This window comes from Chiloscyllium punctatum, chromosome 2 (assembly GCF_047496795.1).
Source record: "Chiloscyllium punctatum isolate Juve2018m chromosome 2, sChiPun1.3, whole genome shotgun sequence".
Lineage (NCBI taxonomy): Eukaryota > Metazoa > Chordata > Chondrichthyes > Orectolobiformes > Hemiscylliidae > Chiloscyllium > Chiloscyllium punctatum.
Genome location: NC_092740.1, coordinates 124,078,627 through 124,105,360, shown reverse-complemented (window position 1 = coordinate 124,105,360; position 26,734 = coordinate 124,078,627). Strand labels below are relative to the sequence as shown.

The 26,734-nt window shown below is 39.3% G+C and overlaps 1 protein-coding gene across 1 annotated transcript in view; it reads right to left on the bottom strand.

Moving 5' to 3' along the window:
- Positions 1-606: 606 nt before the first annotated feature.
- smc2 (structural maintenance of chromosomes 2) overlaps positions 607-26,734 on the bottom strand; it is a 54,833-nt gene continuing 28,705 nt past the window's right edge. The window contains exons 14-24 of the mRNA XM_072588106.1: positions 26,324-26,528; positions 20,831-20,966; positions 17,801-17,925; positions 14,326-14,519; positions 13,311-13,454; positions 13,023-13,217; positions 9,664-9,864; positions 8,297-8,413; positions 5,520-5,680; positions 3,486-3,633; positions 607-1,308 (exon numbers count right to left, since the gene is read on the bottom strand). Coding sequence (XP_072444207.1) covers positions 1,117-1,308; positions 3,486-3,633; positions 5,520-5,680; positions 8,297-8,413; positions 9,664-9,864; positions 13,023-13,217; positions 13,311-13,454; positions 14,326-14,519; positions 17,801-17,925; positions 20,831-20,966; positions 26,324-26,528 — 1,818 coding nt within the window. The 3' untranslated portion in view covers positions 607-1,116. The remainder of the gene's footprint in view (positions 1,309-3,485; positions 3,634-5,519; positions 5,681-8,296; positions 8,414-9,663; positions 9,865-13,022; positions 13,218-13,310; positions 13,455-14,325; positions 14,520-17,800; positions 17,926-20,830; positions 20,967-26,323; positions 26,529-26,734) is intronic.

Here is a 26,734-nt window from a genome sequence, read left to right as displayed (position 1 = left end):
TTACCCCTGAGTATGGGTAATTTACCATGGCCAATCCACCTAACCAGCACATCTTTGGACTGTGGGAGGAAACTGGAGCACCCCAAGGAAACCTACGCAGGCATGGGGAGAATGTGTAAACTCCACACAGACAGCCGCCAGAGGTGGGAATTGAACCCAGGTCCCTGGCACTGAGGCAGCAGTGCTAACCACCACCCCACTACCACACCTCCCTAGTTTCCTAATTATTCACTGTAGCTGCCGATTAGCCTTTTGTGATTGATGTACCAGGATACCCAGATCTCATTGCTAGTCATTGCCCAAACTCTCAAATTTCACATTTCCCATCATTATACTCTTTCTGTCAAATCTTTACACTCTCACATAACCTATCCCTCTGTAGCTACTTTTCTTATTTTCTTCATCTAAGTCACTTATAAATGGAATACATTGGCTCGTGGTGTCGTTTTGGGGTTGAGGTCACAAGGAAGAACCAACAACGTGGGAAGATAGCGACCCAACTTTAATCAATTTACAGGCCATTGATGTCAATAGTTGAAGGGTTGGGCCATTGGGGAAGAATTTAACAACAATGCTCATGTAAAAAAGACAAGATTGAGGAGTGGATTACTAAATGATAACTTTATCTTGCATCTAGTCCAACAGCATTAGATACATTAACTCATGAATCTACAGTAGAATCAAAGTCTTGTGCAGAAACTTCACCAAATGTCATGCAGGAAAGAAGCAATGGATACCAGAATAAAAAGGAGTCAAGAGGCAATCAAAATCATAAACTAACTGTACATCATTCTTTTACTAACACACAAAACATAACAGTTTTAAGCTTAAATCAAAAACTGTGTTTTAATTTGTCTTAAGTTTTTTTGAAACATTGATGCAAGAAATACATTAAAACAAAAATGTGTAAAGAAGTTTATCATCTTCCAGAAAAACTCTATAATTAAAGTAGGAAAAAAGAAATTTATTAGAAATATTTAAAACAGTTGCAAAAAAAAGTTTCGGAAAATATAAAGAGAAACAAAAAGTAATTTTGCTGTACAGTTTTACATATACAGGAGATGGCACGCACAGTTCAATACATCCATTTGAGAGATGCTAGTTAGTGCTTCAGAATTATATTTGAAGCCTGTTTCTCTTCTCTTTAGTTCTATCCTTATCTGCTCGGCCTGGAAAGTGATTAAGTGCGTTTGAACCATTCTGACTCTGAGCAAATCTTGTGACTGTTGACACACCATCCACAAACTTGGTTTTGAACAAGACATTCGCGTTGGTGAACATGCCATCTTTTAGTGACACGACGATAAACTGTAGGAGTTTAAAATGTTTTTAAAAAGTTACTTTGTCAACAATATAGTGTTTTTGAAAAAAATTCCCATGAATAAAAAAACATATAGATTCAACATCAGCAAAAGATGAATTTAGAATAGGTGCCAATGGTCTCAACATCCACAATAGTAGGTGCAAAAAAAAGACATTAAGAACTAACCTGAATGCTGCAATGGAGACATTTCTGGACTTTTTATATGATCAATGTAAAAATATCTTTTATTATTCATAATTATCTCATGGCCAGCCTTCAATTCTTGACATGAGTTATGCTCAACTCCTGTCTGACTTTCCATTTCATTCCTCCTTATCTCAACATTTTCCCCAATCTCTCCCCTCCTCTCAAAGTCACATTAGTGACCTAGACTTCAACCCTGATGAAGGGCTTTTGCGCGAAACGTCGATTTCGCTGCTCGTTGGATGCTGCCTGAACTGCTGTGCTCTTCCAGAACCACTAACCCACTGTTATCAATGTCAAACCTCCCCAGCATTTGCACGATACTTACAACTGAGGATAGTCATTTAGCACATATTTGATTAACTATCCAGGAAGATTTGAAGATATTAATGGTAAGCATCTGCGGGGTTTTGCTGAACAAAGAGACCTTGGAATGCAGGATCAAAGCTCCTTGAAAGTGGAATTGCAAGTAGATATGATAGTGAAGGTGTTTTGTATGCTTTCCTTAATTGGGTATAGGAGTCGAGAGGTCATGTTGCAGCTGTACAAGACATTGACTAGGCCAATTTTGGAATACTGTGTGCAATTCTGATCTCCCTCCTATTGGAAAGATGTTGTGAAACTCGAAAGGGTTCAGAAAAGATTTACAAGGATGTTGCCAGGGTTGGAGGGTTTGAGCTATAGGGAGAGGCTGAATAAGCTAGGGCTGATTTCCCTGGAGCGTCAGAGGCTGACCTTAGAGGTTTATAAAATCAAGAGGGGCATGGATAGGGCAAATAGACAAGGTCTTTTCCCTGGGTTTTTGGAGTCCAGAACTCGAGGGCATAGGTTTAGGATCAGAGGGGAAAAAGAATTTAAAAGGGATCCTAAGGGGCAACTTCCTCACACAAAGGGTGGTGAGTGTATGGAATGAGTGCCAGAGGGAGTGGTGGAAGCTGGTACAATTACACCATTTAAAATGGCATCTGGATGGGTATATGAATAGGAAGGGTTTAAAGGGATCTGGGCCAGATTCTACCCAGGTTTCACTGAGCAAAGAACTATTGCTTCAACATGACTTACTGTCATATATCTGCAGTTCTGGGTATGCAGATCAACTCATTGTTGGATTAATTAATTGCTATAGTCTATTTCAATTAGCTGGAAACTTGAGCTCATGTGCAAAATAGCTAGGTCTCTTTCATCTTCATTATTAGTTACTTTAACTCCATTCAGAGTTGCTTCTTTTCTAAACAATGTTTGTTGCATCTCTAATTTCATCTACTAATTCAATGAGGCAGGCATTGTCTACTTGCGAACCATGGATGAGTGCTGACAGGGTATTCAGACGCTAAGGCATCACCTCAAGTCTGATCCTTCCCCAAGCAACACCCAGTGCACCGACACCAGAGTTTGCCAAACAATCAGCAGGATCAACCTTGGTCAAACTGGAATGTTCCAGTTAGAACACAACATGGTCATGAGAATTGAACCGGAGACTTTTTGCTGCTCCTCAGTTGGTCGACTGTTAAGACAATGAGCAACAGCTACATACAGAAGGGCTCCATATCTTATCCAGAGCTCACGTTCCTATTGTTCTTAGCACGCATATTCATAGGACAAATAAAAATAGCCTCCATGCTCTGGATCAGGAAGGGGCAAACTATTGTTAGTCAGTGTTCAATAATGTCTGTTTGAAGCATTAGTGAAGCAGACTAATTAGGTGCTGAACTCACATTGTTAAACAGGTAACTAAATACTCAAAATATCACTTGAACAGAATGCGGACAGGGTAGGGGCTCAGACTTACATAAAGCTTATCTTCATTGAGAAATAAATGTTTCAGAATTGGGAAGGGAGAGCAGGAAGATAAAAGCAGCAAAGAAAATAGGAATGAGACGGGAAAGGCAAAAGGGAGCCAAGAGTTTGATTAATATGCTGTCAAAAATTATATGAACGCAGTTATTTGCTCTTTTTAAAAAAAACATTAATTACATACCTGGGAGTGCTGAAAGTGTGTTCGCAGCATTTGCCCAATGTTCTGAGTATGAGAAAGGTCCAAAGCTGCATCAACTTCATCCAGAATATAAATTGGAGCAGGTTTAAACAGCAACATAGCCAGGATCAGAGATAGAGCCACGAGTGACCTATGGAATGTAAAAACAGAACCAATCACATTCTGGTACTGCAACAGGATTTTGAATGAAAAGCACTAGACTTAAATTTGAACAGATCAAGTGTTAACTCCAGTATTGTTCTCACTATCAAAGCTCATTTATTTATCCTCTCTCCTAGCATTAACATTCCCTTTGCCTTTTGTTCCAGGGGAATTTTTACCATTTGTTCTGCTTGTTCCTCCACCTTTTCTGCAGCATAAAACGCATCACTTTTTCAGCTGTCTCCAGTTGTAAAGAATCATACTGGATTTGAAATGTTGATTCAGTTTTTCTTTCAATAACAGTTATACCAGTATACTGTTTTAAGTGTTTTTTTTAATTTAACCCATTTTCTTAATCAACCAGTTCAGAGATATTATTACACACCTCTGGAGCAAGTGTGCCTTGATCCCAGGCTCCCAATCCAGTGTAGGAAAACATATTGTTTTTACTTCTGACTTGTTAATTGTCTTGGGCAGTAATTTGTTATCAAGTCAAATGAGTATAATTGTCTTGATGTTTTTATTTTGGAGGAATTGTTAACACTAAGGCTCCTCCTTTCCCCCTCAGGTGAGTATGAAAGACCTAAACCTTGAAGAGAAGCAGGAGGGTCACCCTAGTGTCCTGACCAATATCTGCCAGCCAACAGAGAAAACAGATTATTTGGCCATTATCTCAGAGGAATGGGACTGATTGGACTCAGTGGATCGAGTGGACCTCTAAGACACAGACTTAGGTGCAAAATTGAAGCAACTTCTGGTTGATTTCTCTCTGCATTATTTTTATTTCTAAAAGGCAGTGACAACAGAAAACATGGAAGCAAAAGCAATACACTATGGATGGTGGAAATCAAATAAGAGGTGAAGCAGCATTTGTGGAGACAGAAAAATCGATAAAAGATAAATCAATCTGAAACATTCTTTGCTGGATGCTATCTAACTTACTGAATCTATTAAATAAAACAAAGAACGCCAAAAATAAAGTATGGGTTTTCAACATCCAGTTATCTAACTGAGTTTGCTACTCTCAGCAACCTATAAACAAAGGCTCCTGAGTAAAATGAGCTCCCAATCTCCAAAAAATACAGATGAGTGGAAAGTAGATAATGAAACTGGAAGAGGCTGTACGGTTACCAAAGATGCATCTGTCCTAACAAAGTTGGAAAATAGAGGGGCCAGAGGATGATTTTTGATTCATTTTAAACAATGAACACTGGTGGTTGGACAATGTTTTCTACTGGCAAAGAGAACAGCTTAAAATAAAAGAGAGAGGTTCTGATCAAGACCTTACTGTTTGTAAAGTTACCTTGTTTGTTTGTCTCCAAACCAACAACTACACATGAAAGCAGTTAATTGGTGTGGTGGGACCCTTTTTTTCTTCATAAATGCCTGACTTGCTGACTATTTTCAGCAATTATTTTTCAGAGGTTTGTAATATCGTAAATCTCATCAAGGCATTGTGAAAGGTACCATATGAAGGACAGTTCTATCTTTCTAAACAGTTTCAGACTAATAACAGAAATTGCACACGCTGTTCAAGCTGAAATTCAGAATGTCAAATAAGAGTCTGAGAACAACGTTAAGAGTTAGTTTATAAGCTATGGACAACTGTACTGTCTCATCAGTTCTAGTACATAGACCTGCCCATCTGGCTGTAGATATGTAGTACACTTGATAATGTCCAAAGATGGGGCCAACGTGCTTAATGGCCCAGCCTGTCACTCACTTGATAGGTGACCAACTTTGACACAATATTCTTATGAAAATTTCAGCAAAGTTACATGAGAGGCAAACTGCAAGTTCTGAAAGCAAACTACTATAGCTGAAGGTTGACAGAGGAAGTATTTACATTAAAAGATAAGTAACATTCAGACAGACCTTTGACCACCACTAAGCTCGGTAAGGTTATCCTTCCAGGCATCACCAAGAGCTACTTTGAATTCAATTCCATCTAGAATGGTCTTGCCTTCAGGAGGTACCAACATGGCATTAGCTCCAGGAAGCAATGTGGAGAAAATGGAGCCAAAATCTTTGTCTACCTGTTAAAAAAGAGTTAAGTCAAAAAACAAAAATGATATTGGGCAATACATTAGGTTGAAAATATAATGATTACAGTTAATTTGTTGAGCTTTGAGAAGATTTGTAGCTCAGTTTGAGGTCCTGGATGTAGGTTTGCTCACGGAGCTGGAAGGTTCATTTTCAGACGTTTTGTCACCCGACTAGGTAACATTGTCAGTGGGCCTCCGGGAGAAGCACTGTTGATAATTTCTGCTTTCTATTTATAATGTTTGGGTTTCTTTGGGGTGGTGACGCCATTTCCTGTGGTGATGTTGTCATTTCCTGTTCTTTTTCTCAGGGGATGGTAGATGGGGTCTAACTCAATGTGTTTGTTGATAAAGTTCTGGTTGGAATGTCACGCTTCTAGGAATTCTCGTGTGTGTCTCGGTTTGGCTTGCCCTAGAATGGATGTGCTGTCCCAGCCGAGGTGGTGTCCTTCTTCCTCTGTATGTGAGAATACTAGCAAGAGAGGGTCACTAGGACAAGCCAAACAGAGACACGCATGAGAATTCCTAGAAGTATGGCATTCTAACCGAAACTCTATCAACAAACACATCGAGTTAGACTCCATCTACCACCCCCTGAGAAAAAGAACCAGAAGTGACATCACCACAGGAAATGACATCACCAGCCTGGATTTCCCTCTTAAGTATACTCCAACTGCCTTTATACTCAAGGATTCACTCGATCTATCCTGTCTATACCTTACATGTGCTTCCTTCTTTTTCTTAACGAAACCCTCAATTTCTTTAGTCATCCAGCATTCCCTGTACCTATCAGCCTTTCTTTTCACCCTAACAGGAATATATTTACTCTGGATTCTCCATCTCATTTCTGAAGGCTTCCCATTTTCCAGCTGTCTCTTTACCTTTGAACATCTGCCCCCAATCAGCTTTTGAATGTTTTTGCCTAATACCATCAAAATTGGAAGGTGTGGTGGACAGCGAAGAAGGTTACCTCAGATCACAACAGGATCTTGACCAGATGGGCCAATGGGCTGAAAAGTGACAGATGGAGTTTAATTCAGGTAAGTGCGAGGTGCTGCATTTAGGGAAAGCAAATCTTAGCAGGACTTATACACTTAACGTAAGGTCCTAGAGGGTATTGCTGAACAAAGAGTGCAGGTTCATAGCTCCTTGAAAATGGAGTCGTATGTAGATAGTATAGTGAAGGTGGTGTTTGGTTGCTTTCTTTTATTGGTCAGAGTATTGAGTACAGGAGTTGGGAGGTCATGTTGCGGCTGTACAGGAATTCGTTAGGCCACTGTTGGAATATTGCATGCAATTCTGGTCTCCTTCCTATCGAAAAAATGTTGTGAAACTTGAAAGGGTTCAGAAAAGATTTACAAGGATATTGCCAGGGTTGGAGGATTTGAGCTATAGGCAGAGGCTTAACAGGCTGGGGCTTTTTTCCCTGGAGCGTCGGAGGCTCAGGGGTGACCTTATAGAGGTTTACAAAATCATGAGGGGCATGGATAGGGTAAAAAGACAAAGTCTTTTCTCTGGGGTCGGGGAGTTCAGAACTAGAAGGCATAGGTTTAGGGTGAGAGGGGAATGATATAGAAGAGAACTAAGGGGCAACGTTTTCACACAGAGGGTGGTACGTGTATGGAATGAGCTGCCAGCGCAAGTGGTGGAGGCTGGTACAATGTCAATGTTTAAAAGGCATTTGGATGGGTATATGAATAGGAAGGGTTTGGAGGGATATGGGCTGGGTGCTGGCAGGTGGGACTAGATTGGGTTGAAATATCTGGTCGGCATGGAGGGGTTGGACCGAAGGGTCTGTTTCCATGCTGTACATATCTATGACTCTACGACTCTATAAACCCAAACGTATAAATAAAAAGCAGGAATGATCAACAGTGCTTCGCACGGAGGTCCACTGAAGATGTTACCTAGTAGGGTGACGAAACGTTTGGAAATGAACCTTCCAGCTCAGCAAGCGTCTACAGTTAACTTGTTCCAGGAGCTTCCTATAAGTTGCACATTCTGCTTAGTCACAAATTGATAAGTGACTTAATGGAATCAATCCACATTTGAAGTAAAGAATCTAGTGACGTATGATGGTTCATTTTAAAAGTTGTAACAAAATGAATTCATACACATTTAAAACAAAAAGTCTACATGCATTGAAATTGCATATTAAAGCTTAAGAGGTACAGTTCACAATTCTGTCAATTCCAAATTAATGCAGTGAGGGTCCATTGCCTCATTCCAGCCTTTTAGCAACACAATTTAAAAGAATATACTTGTCTTTTTTATCCCCATAGCCAAAAGAGGCAAAGTAGACGGTGGTTTTCTTTTCATTTGTTGATCAATGCAAAAGAAAGTCAACATCAACAAACAATATATTCAAAGAAAGTCTAGCAACTTTAGTCTGAGATCAGTAAATTTGTAGCTTTGAATAATTAATTCTAGGTCTTATCCAATGAGTCCTAATTATTTCTTACTGGCTGACTATTGGAGAATAGTTAACACTTGTGTTTTCCTTGATATACTTTTGACTTTACTTATTTTGTTTTGTATATTCTGCTTCTTCAAAAACAAAGAAAACAACTTCCAAGCCAACAAAATATTGATATATGCATTAGTTTTTACCTGTTTCCAAGCAATATTCAGGGCTTCATTTTTCTTTTTATCCAATTCTTCAATAGTTGAAAGAATTTTTGATTTGTCATTTTGAACTATCCTTTTTTTCTTCATTAAATCATTGTACTGTGAAAAGCATAAAGGGAGTTAGCTTAGAATTTATGAACGTTCCTCTTATGCAGTTACACCTTTCTTATATATAGTAACATGTAGATGTCCAAGACTGACAACTACAATTTGTGGTGGTATAGTGGTAATGTCACTAGATGAGCAATTCAAACGCAGAGGCAAATTCCCTGGGGACATGGGTTCAAATTCCACATTGCAGCAGTTGGTGGAATTTTATTTCAATTAATAAACATCTGCGATATAAAGCTGGTTCCAGTAATAGTGACCTTGAAAACTATCAGTGAAAATGACCATCTGTCTCACTAATGTTCTTTAGGGAAGAAAATCTGTAATGTGACTCCAGATCAACAGCAATGTAGTTGACTCATAAACATCCTCTCAGATAGTCTATCAAGCCATTCAGTTCAAGGAAAATTAGGGATGGGCAACAATTGCTGGCCTTGCAAAAGACAGCCTCATGGACAAATAGCAAAATAGAAAAGTAGTGGATACAATTCTCAGTCATTTCAGAGGAACCCACCTTTAATTTTAATGGGTATGCACACATTATGTAATTATGTAGGACTCATAAAACCTTAAAACCTTGTGTTGTTTACAGTATTTTCTGTCAATCTTTTCAAATGCATGGGAGACTTGTTCATTACAAAGCCAATAGTCAGCAGAAATGCCAAGTCAGGAAGCGATAATAAAACAGAACTGTTCCAAATGCCAGACCCCAGAACATCCATTCAGTCAATCACTGGATAAACACGACTCTTAATTATAGCTATTAACAAGGCTATATTTACCATTTTTGAAAAGAAAAACAGCTGCAGGTGATGGATGTCAGCACGTATCCATATCATTGCTCGTATTTAATAATTGAGATGTTCTTTTAATAGCAGAACAAATTAATCATGCCCAGTACTTCTAGAATAGCATATCACATCACTGACAGGGCTTAATAAAAAGCTGTCATATGCAAAGCCAACCTTTAGTCACCTAGAAGCTGCTATGATTAACAGGGAATTAAATATCATAATTATCTTTGTTGCAGGGACATTTTTTCAAGCCTAAAAGCAAGGCCAAGAGAACAATTTATTTACATTTAAGAGGACTTGTATTAAGTAGAAAACAAAATAGCTCTCTTACTGCCAACTGTCAGATCAGATATGCAAGAATTAAAGCATCAGCTCTATGAATATGAGAACTACAAATTTACTTTTGTTTCTTCTGTGCTCTAAAGTGATTTAAATATCAAGTCATACCCGCTCCTCTGCTTGGCTAAGCATGTTCATTGCCCTCACATTCACATTTTTGCTCAGTATATCTTTCTTCTCCTGTAGTTGCTGAAGCCTCTGGCCTGCTTCTTTAGGATTATTTGCTTTAAAATCATACACTGTGTTGGGCTGGCCAAAGAGATGTTTTTCAGAGGTAATCCAATCATACTCTTTCAGCATTTTGGTTACCTGCACAAGTTTTAAATAGATCAAGAAAAGGAAGAGAGCTATTGTAAAGATCAACAATATAATTCAGACTTCTTAAACAAATCCTGCTAAACATTTGATTCATGAAGATAATATCATTCTTTTTTGCCTGCACTGGAAACCAAGTAGCCAACTATTTGTCAAAAGCTTGCAAACATAATTTGCTTTCTACACTCATTTGCACCAGGTGTGGAATTTCTAAGTAATTATTACATTGACATTTAATAGAACACGACACCATTTTGGATACTGACCGTGCATTTAATGGGAATGGCAATTACGTTAAGTGCAAAGAGGTTATCTACCTAAGGTCACCTCATTTTAATAAAAGTGTCAAGTTTCACAAGTTCCATATTCAGCCTGACAATCGCAGGAGAGGGAAAAGGAAAGGAAAGCAGGATTCAAACTCTTAAAAGACCATGAGAAACCTTTATAGCACACAGTCATTATAGTCTACATCTTTGCTTCATTTACTGATCACAGGTCTGCTTGCAGCTCCTTCAAATGGTCTTCCTCCAGCAGTCACAAAGACTAAATCCGATTCCTACAACCATCTACCTCCAGCTTCATCCAGAGACAGAAGTTTGATGCATTGCTTGATTTACAGTACAGGATTATTCGCCATCTCAGACTGATTTTTAACATAACCAGTATCACTATCTATCCCCAGAAACTCCAGCCCTTATTTCACAAGTAGACTTCTTCAGGCTCACCTAACCAACCAGCCTCTCTCACTAACGAGCTACTTAATATTGGAATTTCATTCCTGCTGTCCTTAGCAAATTCCATTAACTTGATGCATTCTAGCAAATTGACAAGTCTTTCTCACAGATCTTATGGTATACAGGGAGAACTAGCCATTTGGACACAGAACTGGCTCAAAAGGTAGAAGACAGTGGGCGGTGGTGGAGGGTTGTTTTTCAGACTGGAGGCCTGTTACCAGTGGAGTGTCACAAGGATCGGTGCTGGGTCCACTACTTTAATCATTTCTATAAATGTTTTGGATGAGAGCTTAAGAGGTACAGTTAGTCGGCTTGCAGATGACACCAAAATTGGAAATGTAATGGACAGCTAAGAAGGTTACCTCAGATTACAACAGGATCTTGATCAGGCAGGCCAGTGGACTGAGAAGTGGCAGATGGAGTTTAATTTAGATAAACGAGAGGTGCTGCATTTTGAGAAAGCAAATGTTAGCAGAACTTATACACTTAATGGTAAGGTCCTAGGGAGTTTTGCTGAACAAAGAGACCTTGGAGTGCAGGTTCATAGCTCCTTGAAAGTGGAATAGCAGGTAAATAGGATAGTTAAGAAGTCATTTGGTATGCTTTCCCTTATTGGTCAGAGTATTGAGTACAGGAGTTGGGAGGTCATGTTGAGGCTGTACAGGACATTGGTTAGGCCACTGTTAGAATATTGCGTGCAATACTGGTCTCCTTCCTATCGGAAAGATGTTGTGAAACTTGAAAGGGCTCAGAAAAGACTTACAAGGATGTTGCCAGGGTTGGAGAATTTGATCTATAGGGAGAAGGTGAATGGGCGAGGGCTGTTTTCCCTGGAGCATCAGAGGCTGAGGGGTGACATCATAGAGGTGTATAAAATCATGAGGGGCATGGACAGGATAAAGAGATAAAATCTTTTCCCTGGTGTGGGGGAGTCCAGAACTAGAGGGCATAGGTTTAGGGTGAGAGGGGAAAGATATAAAAGAGAGCTAAGAGTCAACGTTTTCATGCAGAGGGTGGTATGTGTATGGAATGAGCTGACAGAGGGAGTCGTGGAGGCTAGTACAACTGCAACATTTAAAAGGCATCTGGATGGGTATACAAATAGGAAGAGTTTGGAGGGCTACGGGCTGGGTGCTGGCAGGCGGGACTAGATTGGGTTGGGATATCTAGTTGGCATGGGCAACTTGGACCGAGGAGTCTGTTTCCGTGCTGTACATCTCTATGACTCTTACTAACCTTGATCCCCAACCTAATAGTCTACAATTCTGCAGTCAACACGCCCGCTTCTACCTTTGGTCTAAATGTTGCTCAGCGTTTGATCCCTACTTTCCAAATGTGCTTTACATCATTCCCAACAGTCTTCCCTGCTCAGTATACTCTTGCTACTTAGGTGATCCCAAGTTACCTGCTTGTATGCCCATGGACAATGTAATTAGTTTGTTTCAAGTAGTAAAGTGGTCAAAAAGTAAAAAAAACACTAAATTCCAAAGCATTAATTTTACAAAATCATTAAAAAGTGTTAATTTAAAATAACGTAACATTAAACAATTTTATTTTGTCACTACAATTACTAATTCATTTTTATTTTCATGTAAACCTGTTTGCTTTCATCAGAATTCTAACAATTGTTAACTTTTATTAAAAGATAGATAAAACAGAGAAGGGGGAAAGATTTTTGATTGCCGAGAGCAATCTTGATCCCCAAAAACACCAGCATTTAGGCTTCTACTTCAGAAGTATGACAGTCGTCAATATAGAAACAAACTGGAAGCTTAAATTACATTCAACAATAAAGACAAATATGGATAGAGGATACAGTTAAATAATTTGTCATGGATTTGAATCTGTTATAGAAATTGCAGTTAAGTAATAGTAAAATTTTACATAAATGTAGGCCCAATTTTTACAGCTATGTTGCTATATAGATTTTGCCACCTTCAATGTGGAAAAATAATTAGAACAATAGTGATAGAAGTTTAATATTTTTGCTCTTATCATTCAGGTTACATTCAAATCACTCCATATAATTTAGGTAGTCATGGTCCCAAGCAACAGCATTTGAAAATCATCCTGCCACATTTCCCATAGACAATACAGTGGAAATGATATACTCTATTTGCGCCAGCCTTTAAGTCTCCATTGGAAAACTGAAAGCAGAAATCAATGTGCAGAATTCTCACTATGAACAACTAACTGAGCTATAACCAAAACTTCACAGGAAGACTGCTCAAGGATCACCAACAATCTTTCAGGATAGTGAAAACAGACTACGAATAGCTCGGTCATTTGGTACATAACCCATTTTCTAAACCCACAAAATGCTTAATTCCTGGCAGCATTGCTATTAATTTGTGATCGTACAGTGATTAATCTTTCCATTAATCACTTATTGCTTTCTCTTTATTCTCTTGTACTAACCTTAGCAGCAGCCTCAGCAGTGTCCTTTTTATGTTTATGAATGTTGTGCTCCAATTCCTGAATTTTCAGCTGTGCTTCATTTTTTTGTTTCACTAACTCAGATATGGAATTGGCTTTGATTTGTATTTCTTTATTCTGAGACTTTATGGTTTCCTTTTGTTTAGCCAGGTCATCCTGAGCCTTCTTCACGGCTTCCTGCAATTAAAAGAATGAAATACACATACAATTATCAAAATCACGTGACCTGCACTTTGCAGATCATAAGTTTCTATTTTAATACATTAGTACCTTATTATTTGCTAGTTCTTCAGCCATGTTTTCAATCTGCTCTTTGTAAGATTTGATGGCTTCATCCACAGCCTCAATCTGCTGTTTGTATGCAGTCTGTTCACGCTTCAACTCTTCCAGTTCTAAAAGCAAAGCATCCACTTCCTACAGATTAAAAATGACAAACTAGGATCAACAGAGAGGAAAAAAAAAGCAACGGGAAAGATTTTCCTCGTTTCCCCTACATTTCATTTTGGAACACAAATTAAAACCCCTGGACAAACATCCACTGAAAAGGAACCAGCTTTTGTAAATTGAAACTGGACCGAAATTTTAAAATTCTTTTAAAACAAGTGCAAATGTGTTAAAGAGCCAGTGATCCTGAATAGGAAATGTGGAAAATCTACTTTCAGATAGACATGATTTTAAACAAGTTAGATGTCAATGTGTTGATAAAAGAAACAATGCAGAATGCAGGCAGCATTTTGTATAATCTGCGACAACAGCAATAGACCTAATATATCTTTAGAAAGAACAAACATCCGTATTTTCAAACTGGGTAAAATCTCCTTTCATGTGAAGGCAACTTCATGAACCAAGCATTTGCCTTTACACTTAGTTTTAAGCTTCCCTTGCTCATTTCTCCCATCAATCACCTTTCCCATAGAAACTAGGAGCACGAATAGGACATGTGGCCCTCCCTCGGTGACTTTAAAAAGAGCAATCCACTCTCAGGTCACCTCCAATATTGTTCCTGGGGACATAAGAGTTGTCCAGTCCAATTTCCCCCTTACACAATGGGAGAGTGAATGTGAGAATTAGAAATTTAGCAATACAAATCAATTCTTCAACCTACAAAAATAACTTAATTCCAAGAGTTCTGCACACATCTTTAACTCCACTTTTCTGTCACATATTACAGGGGGAAAATAAATCAGAGTTGTGCAACTTTGACTCACCACCAAACACAACAGATCTCTTATTCAGACAAACTGGATTTGTGACAAATTATACATCTCATTGTAATGTTAAGCACCTGTTGTTTCCCTTTAGTCGTCTTATTGGACAAATCGGCCTTCTTTTTGGCATCATCAAGCCTTTTCTGAGCTGCTTTTAGTTCTTTCTCCCTCTCAAACTCTGCATTTTTCATTTTGTTTTCCAAGATCTTGTACTTTTCTTCAGCCTTCTTTTGAACTTCTTTTGTTTTTTTCAGTGTTGCTTCACACTCATCTAAAATTAAAAGACACCATAAATATGTGCTACATTGAGGTCACACCACAGTATACTCTGTGGTTAATCTCTTTGAGCAAAAAGTAGCAGAGTACACTTGAGACAATCCGATAATGACCAATTTGATTATTGCAAATGAAAAGTTAGTTGTCAAGATTTTTGTGGACAATAGAAGGAAAAGTCTTGCAATGCAAAAACGGCAGTTCCAAATACTCATCAAGAAAATGTTCCTTGCATCATTAATTTCTTTAGTTACAAATGTAAAGAAATTTAAATTTACAGGAGGCAGAGTAATGACAAAGTCACTAGTTTAGTGTTTTAGATTTGCAGTTTAACATTTTGGAGGCATGGGTTCAAAACCCACACATCAGATGGTGACACGGGAGTTCAATAAAAATATGGTGTTAAGTGCTAGCCTAATGGCATCCACAGAATCACGGACAACTGTTGTAAACATCCATCTGGTTCACTAACATTCATCCGGGAAGAAAATCCAAAATTCTTACTAAACACATGTGACTCCAGATTCTCAGTAATATGATTGACTCTTAACTGCCCTCTGAAAGAACCTAGCAAACTAGCTCAAGGTCAATTAGGGATGGGCAATAAACATTGGTCAAGCCAGCGAAGGCCACATCCCTTCATCAAAAAATACTAGCACGTGTATTCAGGTCACTTTTACAAATTAAAAGTAAGTTATCCTGGAGAATTTAACACATTCTCCAACCTAACATTAAAGATCTCACAATTACTTGTTGTTAAATCAAGCTTCTTGGGCAGTTTGATGCATTAGCAAAATTTACTTTTGATTTAAATCAGAAGACTTTCGATAAAGAATCTCATTAATGTGTTTTAAAGCTTGAACAATTCATGCCAGGGCTGATGTTTGCAGGAGAAGGGCCAGCTGAAAAGTGGGTAGCCTTAAAAAAAAAGAGATAACGAGAGCCCAGTGACGTATATCCCTGTTTGGGTGAAAGGAAAGGCTGGTAGGTGTAGGGAATGATGAATGACTAGAGAAATTAAGATTTTGGTTAAGAAAAAGAAGGAAGTACATGTCGTCAGGTACAAATAGGAGAGATCGAATAAATCCCTAGAAGACTATTAAAGGCAGTAGGAGAGCGAAATCAGGAGGGCAAAAGGGCATATGAGATACTTTGGCAAATAGGGTTAAGGAAAATCCAAAAGGATTTTTATAAATACATTAAAAGGACAAAAGGGTAACTGGGGATGGAATACGGCCACTTAAAGATCAGCAAGACAGCCTATGTGTGGAGCCGCAGAAGGTGGGGCAAGATACTAAACGAGTAATTTGCATCAGTGTTTACTGTGGAGAAGGACCTGGAAGATATAGAAAGTGGGGAAATAGATGGTGATATAAAAGTGAGATATTTGGATCATTGATAGTCACAGGTGCAGTGCCAGAAGACTGGTGGTTGTGTAACGTGGTGCCACTATTTAAGAAAGGTGGTAAGGACAAGCCAAGGAATTGTAGACCAGTGAGCCTGACGTGGTGGTGAGCAAGTTTTTGGAGGGAATCCTGAGGGACATGATTTACATGTATTTAGAAAGGCAAGGACTGATTAGCGATAGTTAGCATGGCTTTGCACGTGGGAAATCATGTCTCACAAACTTGATTGAGTTTCTTGAAGAAATAACAAGGAGGATTGATGAGGGCAGAGGAGTGGACATGATCTATATGGACCTCAGTAAGGTGTTCGACAAGGTTCCCCATGGGAGACTGGTTAGCAAGGTGAAATTTCATGGAATACAAGGAGAACAAGCCAAATGGATACAGAACTGGCTCGAAGGTAGAAGACAGAGGATGGTGGTGGAGGCCTGTGACCAGTGGTGTGTCACAAGGATTGATGCTGGGTCCACTATTTTTCATCATTTACATAAATGATTTGGATGTGAATATAGGAGGCATAGTTAGTAAGTTTGTAGATGACACCAACATTGAAGGTGTAGTGGTTAGCAAAGAACTTTACCTCAGATTACAAAGAGGTCTTGATCAGATGGGCAAATGGGTTGAGAAGTGACAGACGGAGTTTAATTTAGATAAAAGCAAGGTGCTGCATTTTGGAAAAACAAATCAGAGCAGGTCTTTTACACATAATGGTATGGTCCTGTGGAGTGTTGCTGAACAAAGACCTTGGAGTGCAGGTTCGTAGCTCCTTGAAAGTAGAGTTGCAGGTAGTAGGATAGTGAAGACGGCATTTGGTATGCTTTCCTTTATCGGTCAGAGAATAGAGTATGGGGAGGTGATGTTGCGGCTGTACAGGACATTGGTTTGGCCACTTTTGGAATATTGCGTGCAATACTGGTCACCCTTCTGGAAGGATGTTGTGAAACTTGAAAGGGTACAGAAAAGATTTACAAGGATGTTGCCAGTGTTGGAGGATTTGAGCTATAGGGAGAGGCTGAATAGACTGGGGCTGTTTTCCTTGAAACATTGGATGCTCAGGGGTGACCTTTTCGAAGTTTATAAGATCATGAGGAGCATGGATAGGACAAATAGACAAAGTCTTTTCCCTGGAGTGGGGGAATTTAGAACTAAATGACATACGTTTAGGATGAGAGGGGCAAGATATAAAAGGGATCTATGAGGCAAAGTTTTCACACAAAGGACACTGCCATGTATGGAATAAGCTGCCAGAGAAAGTTGTGGAGGCTGGTACAATTACAGCATTTAAAAAGCATCTGATGGGTATATGAATAGGATAGGTTTAGAGGATATGGGCCATGTGCTGACAAATGGGACTAGATCAGGTTAGGATATCTGGTCGGCATGGACGAATTGGACTGAAGGGTCTGTTTCCATGCTGTACATCTCTATGACTCTTTTTGATTTCAGATTATAAAGGGCAATAGTAATCGCTGATTCTCTTTTTTGAAAGAAGCAAAATTTAGTCAAAATCTTCCCTTTCTAAAGCCAAACTAGCTACTGAAGCTTACCTCACTAGGTATTTTGGCAGGTTACTCTTTTAACATACAAAGCGATAGATTCAGTTCCAATGATACACCCCACTGATGCCATTTTATCACTTTTAGTAACAATGTTAACAGAAACAAAAGCCAGCCACCGTACTTCAAAGCCTTCTCCCAGAAGTAATGCAAAGCAGCCATTTTACACATTAACATTTAAACAAGTATTCAAAATTGAGGCCATATAAAATAGCATGCTAGAATATATTCTTCTCTGACGATATCCTGCTTTCATGAAAATTATACTTAAAATTTCACAAATTCCATCCCCACCCCAGATTTATAGTACCATATACCAATAGTTTTTTGAAGGGTTTCCAATTCCTCCTGCTGTTTGTGGTAGGAGCTCTGTTGAAGCTTCACTAATAGTAATTCTTCCTCCTGAGATTTTAATTCACGTTGCTGTTTCAGCTTTCGGTATCTGAAAAGATTTGAGAGAAAAAAAAATAATCTGTATCATCAAATGTGACACATCAGAACACAAAGAAGGGTGTTTTCAATTTGTTTACTGAGTCACTTTGGCCTAAACAGTTAAATAAATAGTCATGCCTTTCCCTTTCTTGTTCTTTGATATCTCTGTAGTTATCATCTTTTTCATTACACTGCCAAAATTTAACCCACAAAACTTCACTGGCCACATACACGAACTTTAAATCTGGCCAGTGCCTTTTACAAAAGGAGTCCAAAAGCATGCGTATACTCTTTTCAGCAGCCCAGCTTTACTACTACCACCAGGCTTTTCAGTCATGAGGAAGTGCATGATTTATACCTGTGGAACAGATCAAAAATAATGAGGAAAAGTTTGAATAAAATGGATCAGGGTTGGGAAGGGAAATGGGTGAGACACCAGATATTGGTTTCTGGCTCTGATATTCATTCAGAATCAGAACAGAAAGGCTTGTAAAATAACAGGGCACTTGGACTTACAAAGGATCAGTTGTCAATAACAGTTTTGCAATATATAAATCGACAAAGTGGAGAAAAGAAACTGGTCCAGTACTGGCTACTTAGAACATTTGGTACTGTCTTAAAAAAAAGTAAAGTCACAGCTAAGGCAAGTGGGTCCGTGGGAGAAGGTATGGCTTGTTGAACAGCAACGAGTAGATAGAGGGGGAGAGGGAGAAAAATAAGGCAGAGAATGACGGTCTCAATTATTATATCATGGTTCATGGGTCTGTCATTTGTTGGAGGCAAGGGTGGAGAATAGCCTAACAACAGACTCAATAATGGCTAAAAAGAATAGGAACATCTTTGATTGTGAAACTATGGAAGCTCTGAGCAGAGATTAGCAAGGTCTGATAGCATCAACAGATCCAGTCAGATTTGATGATGAATGGTTAAACTAGATGCACGTCATAAACGTTCAAGTCTGTGCCGGTTGGACTTAAGGGATCAAAATATGGCTAAAGTACCAGAAGGAGAAAAGCTTTGATGGGCAGATGAAGGCTATTACTTGCAGAAGAGCATAAAAGACAGGAGGTGAGGAAGCGATTCAGCAGATTGACAGATACAGATGCATTTTGGCAAGTGGAAGGCCAAAGGCTGGAAACTTCAAAGTCTTAAATGCTCGAAGTCCTGTGGTAGAATGCAATGGATTTGCAGATACGCTGGAGGCTCCTTACAGCACCAACTAACTAACACCCAAATTCAGAGATTGGTGTGGCAGATGAATGAGTCCATGAATTGATGGAGCGCCATAGTATCCACGAGCACACTATTTGAGATTTTCTTGAGGAAAAGTCATGGAAAATTGAGATAGCATACAGAAAAAAAAAGGTCTCAGAGACTGTAGAAGGAAAACAATGTCAAAACTTCATGTCAGAACTGGAATAGGCTTTACATGTTACTATTTTTGCACACATACACAGTGGTAAGAAAGCTATTGTGTGGTGGGGTGTGGAATGGAACAAGATGGTTAATGATTAAACAATAAAAGAGATTGATGATGCAAGAGGTAATTATAAATGGTAATGAAGAAATAAAAGATGTATCTGAAACAGTAGAGTGTCATTCAAGGAACTCAGTTGTGGTCTCAATAATGAGTAGTGTATACCAGAAAAGCAGTTAAACAATGTCATCAACAATGAGAAACAGTCAACAAGCAGTAGAATAATGGCTACTGGGCAGCAGAGAAGGAGAACGGCAACTAACAGAAACAGACTGATTCCAGTACGACGGTGCCTGAAAAGCTCCTTGCAGAGAAACACAAAACCCCAAACTCGGGAGTAAGCCTGATATAACCAACATAGTCTAGTAAAGAATACATGGAAAATGTCAGTGGAATTGGAGTAAGAGTTCAGAGTTCGAAACACTAACTTCGAGTGCAAGCTTTTTCTTGTGGGCTTCAGGATCCTGTCATCAGGTTCAGCTGGGAGTTAGAATTGAAGAGGAACATTCAACTGCAATTTCTCCTGAACTGGCCAATTAATGTATTCAATTAAGGATTCTGGATATTGGAAGATGACCTCACTCAAGTTTTTTCAAAATTTAAAAATAAAAAGAACCTCTCAGCTGCTGAGCCATTGTTGTATGGTTAGAACGTACAACTTTTAAAACATGGCCTAAGGTGGCTGCTGAAGCCAAGAAAGATGGGAGGGCCTCTAAGGCTGCCTAGAGCTCTGGCCCTGCTTCCTCAGTGCTATCAGACAGCTGCTTTGAACCCGGAATGCTACTGGGAACCCAAAGGCAAATTAGGAAATTGCAGCATAATTCCACGCACAAACCCCCTCGCAGTTCAGGAAAACGATTTGCAAGTGGAATGGAGCCAAGAAGCTGACCTTTGTGCCTGTCCAATCAGGACCTAAAAACCAGATTCTGGCTGAGTCTGAAGCTTGTGGATGCAAGCCCAATTTAAGCTGACATAGAAGTGTTATATTAAGGGGCAATTTACATGGTCTGAGCTGCCTCTCTTTTGAAAGAGAGGAAACAGAAGCTCCCTATCCATTTCAATAGTTCAGTTAAGAGTTTTGGCAATAGAGCTCTCTCTGCCAGTTTTCGTCCAGCACTACTTCTTAACAAGCACCACAAATTGATCAGCTATTTGTTTGGTGATGAGGTTTGAAGGGTTTTTTTTTGCCAATAAGACAAGCAAAATACATCAAAATAAAACTTTGCACGTGAAGCACGTTGAATGTTTTTGAGAGGCTTGGCATAGTGTTATACAAATCTAAGTTCTCTCCTTGCAGTGGGGAGGGTGGGGGAGTGGAGATGGAGACAGCTAGAATGTTAACTTGTATAAACAGTTGTCGATTTATACACTTTCAGCATTTCAAATAATAATTTCGGGAGAATAAAAGATGTTTTAATAACCCAAGAAGTAGACATACATTTCAACAATATTCTGGAGACTTGCCAGCTCTTTATCCACTTGCTGCAATTCAGTTTGTTTTGACTTGAGCTCATTGTGGACATCCTTCAGCTCTTGGAGTTTAACCAGCACAGAGGCAGACTGCACACGAGCACCTGGTTAACACAATTAGTACAGAGAAGGGTCACAAATGCCTCACCTATCCATTCATAAATCTTGCAATTGGAAATGAAAAGCACCAGATAAAAGCACATTTCTGCTCACTGTGGCCCACAAACTTCAACAGCATGGAAATAAAGGGGTGGCCTTCATTTTAACAGGACCAAATAATGAAGTAGACTGACTAAAAACACTTATCAAAGTAATGCTGGAAACAGACTCTCCTGCATTCATTCTAGGGTTGCAAAGGGTAATTTTGTCTATTGGATATTTTCATCTTTTTCTCTACACAGTACATTAGTAAATACCCAGATATATCCTGATCCAATTGATATTTAATAACCCTAGAAAGGGAGTTTGCCAGGCATATGTAAACTACAAATATGTGGCTGATTGCTGGGCACTGTATTTGAAAATGTGGCTGTACACAGCTATCAAATGGATTTTTACTGCACTATTCCTTTGGTTTCTGCAGAGAGACTGCGGTCATTCAATTCAATAACCAGTTTAAAACAAGTCTTGATGTGACTTGCAGCGGCAGTTATTTGGGCAAATGCTTCGAAACTTTTAAATTACTGATCATTTACTTGTACTTCAAATACATTTAAAAAACAACTGTGAAAGAGGATCTTAGACAGCACATTGGAAGGCAGCATATTCAAGAGATTTCAAGAGCTGCAATATAAAAGTGCTAAAGGATGGTTATGATGGTTCAGTTCTGTCTCCCTCAGATCAAGTATTTTGGTTTGTTTTTAATTAGACCAACTTTACAGTTACCATAAATCTACTGTTTTGTGATGTGGGTAATCCAAGATGGAGGACGGAAAAAATTGTGGCTGTTACAGCTACTCCTTTTTTGAGCTATTTTATGTGCGGAGGTTGATTTCCTCGAATTCCAGGAGCAGCAATTACTGTTTTATAAGTTGTTGCATTGTTTGGAACTTTGGGGAAAAAAAGATCAAAACAATGGCACAAAGGAGGAAGACAAAGACAGTGACCACATGGTCAGACAAAGAAACCTATACTGCTGTTTGACACAGCAGTGAATCTGCATAGTTACTGCCTTTGTTGTATGAGTTCAACTATCTCTGGACATCGAAGTGCGTCTAGGAAAGGTTAATAACAGCAAAATTCACAGGTGACCTTGAAGGAACCTGTATGGGAGAGCTCACAGCACAGAACCAGATAAGTGCATAGTTTTTGAGTGTAACCTTGCTCTAAATCTACAATAGTGAGTAGTAGGGGTTCTTTTTTGATTATATATCTTTCATTGAGATCTGTCTCTTGATTAAATTTTAAAAATATAAACCATAAGTACTAAGTTAGCCTGGATCACTTTTTTTAAGAGCAAAAAGGCAGTGCTATTTTCTGGGTCTATAGGTTGTGAAGGAACAAAGATGGGCTTTAGTAGAGTGAGATGTGGGAGTTTAAGGAGAGTTTCCATGTTACTAATTATTATGTCTGCAAGAAATGTTTTTGGTTGTGAATCCTATCAGATCAGTTGGAGTGACAGTTAGAGGCAATAATGAATTTTCAGGAGCTAGGGGGTGTGTTGGATGGCAGTTATAGAAAGAAAGAAAAGCCACAGATACATTTTCCTGGAGGTAATCCATCCACCTGAATGTATGAGACGGAATCAAAAAAATTGCAAATGTTAGAATCCAAAGAAGACAGGCAGGAGGCTGGAAGAACAAGACAAGCCAGGCAGCATCGGGAGGTGCAGAAATCGACATTTCGGGTGTAACCCTTTTTCAGGTCGAACAGTCAGGGCAGGCAGGAACAAAACAGACATTAAGGACTGAAATTAAATTACATTTGTTTCGATGCAAGAGGCCTAATAGGGATGGCAGTTGAACTCAGGGTAAGGTGAGAATATGAGACTGGGAGATTATAGTAATTAGTCATGGCTCAGGAATGGACAGGATTGGCAGCTCAATGTTCCAGAAGATAAATTACATAAGAAGGATAGAAAGGGGCCTAGAGAGGTGAGGGAGTGACATTTTTGATAAGGGATAAGCTTTATGGTTGTACTTAGGGGGTATATTCCTGACAATACATCCAGGGAGGTTATTTGGGTGAAACTGAGAAATAAGAAAGGGATGATCACCATATTGGGATTGAATTACAGACCTCCCAATAGTTAGCAGGAAATTTTGAAACAAATTTGTAAGGAGATCTCAACTATCTGAAAAATAATAGGGTGATTATGGTAGGGGATTTTAACTTTCCAAACATAGACTGGGATTGCCATAGTTTTAAGGATTTAGACGGAGAAGATTTTGATAAGGGTGTTCAAGAAAATTTTCTGATTCAGTATGTGGATTTACCTACGAGAGAAGGTACAAAACTTGACTTTTTCTTGAGAAATAAGGCAGGGCAAGTGAGTGTAGGAGAGCACTTTGGGGCTAGCGACCATAATTCTATTTGTTTTAAAATAATGATGGTAAAGGATAGACCAGAGTTCTACAAGTTTTAAAAATTTAAATTCTAAATTGGAGGAAGGCCAATTTTGACAGTATTAGGCAAGACCTACCGGCAGCAGTGGCTCAGTGGTTAACACTGCAGCCTCACAGCGCCAGGAACCTGGGTACGACTCCCACCTTGGGGACTGTCTGTATGGAGTTTGCACATTCTCCCCGGGTCTGCATGGGTTTCCTCCAGGTGCTCCGGTTTCCTCCCACAATCCAAAAGATGTGCAGGTCAGGTGAATTGGGCATGCTAAATTGCCAAGTTAGGAGTAAATATAGGGTAGGAGAATGGGTCTGGGTGAGTTACTCTTTGGAAGGTCGGTGTTGGACTTGTTGGGTGAAAGGGCTTGTTTCCATATTGTAGGGAATCTAATTTAAAACCTTTCAGAACATTGACAGATGCTGCAGGCAAAGGGATGGCCGAAACGTGGGAAGCCTTAAAAAAGAAGAGATAACGACAGTCCAGAGACAGTATATCTTGTGAGGGTGATAGGCAAAGCTGGTAAGTGTAAAGAATGTTGGATGGCTAGAGAAATTAAGATTTTGGTTAAGAAAAGGAAGCATTTGTCAGCTATAGACAGCAGAAATCGAGTGAATCCTTCAAAGAGTATAAAGGCAGTAGGAGTATACTTAAGAGGGAAATCAAGACGACAAAAAGAAGGCATGAGATAGCTTTGGCAAATAAGGTTAAAAGGAGGATCCAAAGGGATTCTATAAATACATTAAAAGGACAAAAGGATAACTGGGGAGAGAATAGGGCCCCTCAAAGATCGGCAAGACAGCCTGTGTGTAAAGCCGCAGGAGATGGGGAGATACTAAATGAGTATTTTGCATCAGTGTCCACTATGGAGAAGGACATGGAAGATATAGAATGTGGAGAAATAGATGGTGACATCTTGAAAAATGTCCATATTACAGAGGTAGTGGTGTTGGATGTCTTAAAACGCATAAAGGTGGATAAATGCCCAGTACCTGATCAGGTGTACCCGAGAACTCTCTGGAAAGCTAGGGAAGTGATTGCTGAGCCCCTTACTGAGATAATTGTATCATTGATAGTTGCAGGTGAGGTGCCAGAAAACTGGAGGTTGGCTAACATGGTGCCACTATTTAAAGAAAGATGGTAATGAAAAACCAGGGAACTGTCGACCGGTGAGCCAACATCGGTGGAAGGCAAGTTGTTGGAGGGATTCTTGAGGGACAGGATTTACATGTATTTGGAAAGGCAAGGACTGATTAGGGGTAGTGAACATGGCTTGTGCATGGGACATGTCTCACTAACTGGATGGAGCTTTTTTGAAGAAGTAACAAAGAGGATTGATGAGGGCAGAGTGGTGGACGTGATCTGTATGGACTTCAGTAAGGTGTTTGACAAGGTTCCTCATGGGAGACTGGTTAGCAAGGTTAGATCTCATGCAGTACAGGGAGAACTAGCCACTTGGATATAGAACTGGCTTGAAGGTAGAAGACAGAGGATGTTGGAGGGTTGCTTTTGAGACTGGGAGCCTGTGACCAGTGGTATCATTTATATAAATGATTTGGATGTGAACGTAGGAAGTATAGTCTGCAAATTTACAGATGACACCAAAACTGGACACATAGTGGACAGCGAAGGTTACCTCTGCATACAACAGGATCTTGATTAGATGGGCCGATGAGTGGCAGGTGGAGTTTAATTCAGATAAACATGAGGTGCTGCGTTTTGGAAAGGCAAATCAGGGCAGGACTTATACACTTAGATGGGAAGGTCCTGGGGAGTATTGTTGAACAAAGACCTTGGGAGTATAGGCTCATAGTTTCTTGAAAGTGGAGTCACAAGTGGATAGGATAGTGAAGCAGGCATTTTGTATGCTTTCCTTTATTAGTCAGAGCATTGAGTACTGGAGTTGGGAGGTTATGTTGAGGCTGTACAGGACATTAGGGTTAGGCCACTTTTAGAATAGTGCGCGCAATTCTGGTCTCCTTGCCATCAGAAGAATGTTGTGAAACTTGAAAGGGTTCAAAAAACATTTATAAAGGATGTTGCCAGGGTTGGAGGATTTGATGTGTAGGGAGAGGCCGAATAGGCTGGGTTTGTTTTCTTTGGAGCATCAGAGGCTGAGGGGTGACCTTATAGAGGTTTATAAAATCATAAGGGCCATGGATAGAGTAAATAGATAAAGTCTTTTCCCTGGGCTCAGACAGTCCAGAATTAGAGGGCATATGTTTCGGGTGAGAAACTAAAAGGTATAAAAAGGGATCTAAGTGGCAACTTTTCACACTGATGGTGGTGCGTGTATGGAATAAGCTGCCAGAGGAAGTGGTGGAGGCTGGCACAATTATGACATTTAAAAGGCATCTGGGTGTGTATAAGAATAAGGGTTTAGAGGTTATACGGGCCAAGTACTGGCAAATGGGCTGATATTAGTTTAGGATATCTGGTCAGCATGGACACGTTGGACCAAAGGGTCTATTTCTGTGCTGTACAACTCTATGACTCTACTGCTTGTAGTTAAGATTATTCATTGATTTGCTGTTCAAAGATTTTGACGAGAAGCACATAGCCCAAGGTGATAAAATGATTAATTTAACAAAAGGGAAAATGGGAATTGTATTTTGTTTGATAAACAGAATGGTGATAGTTTGAGCATTATTTTACTGAACATAATTGTTTCATTGGTAATATTAAATAAGCCAGTTTGAGACTTCCAGTACAAGCTATTTTATTTAAGTACTGTGAAGTGAGAAAAGACAAGTTTTGTATTTGGTTCTTGGAGAGTATAATGTACCAATTTGAGGTAATTTTAGTGTGGTTCTAGGATACTTATTTTTATGATGTGGTCCAGGAAGCAATACAATGAACACAACAGTGTTTGAACAATCTGTCCCAAATAAATAAGAAAACTAGCCTCCACTTAACGTTCCCTGCGGGTCAAAGGTATCTCCACCAATCGTGACTGTCTTCGTCATTATCCGAGGATCAAAAGTCACCTTCTTGGCATTATCCAAGCAGTCACATACTAACACAGACCCAAAAACATATTCCATTGCCTTCTTTAATTCATGCTCATATCCAACAAGTGACAAGGCTGTGTGCACATTATCCACACCCACCTGAAATAAAGAAACCAAGAAAAACTATAAATCAGCTGCAAGACAGGCAACATACTGGAGTTTTATATACAGTTGCACAGTCTACAGCACAGACATGCTCATCTAGTTTCCCTTAAATGCATTTGTGCTGTTCATCACCATATCTTGAACTATAAGATAATTCAGGGAGAAAATGGATGTGTTAAAAATCTTACATTTGAGACTTC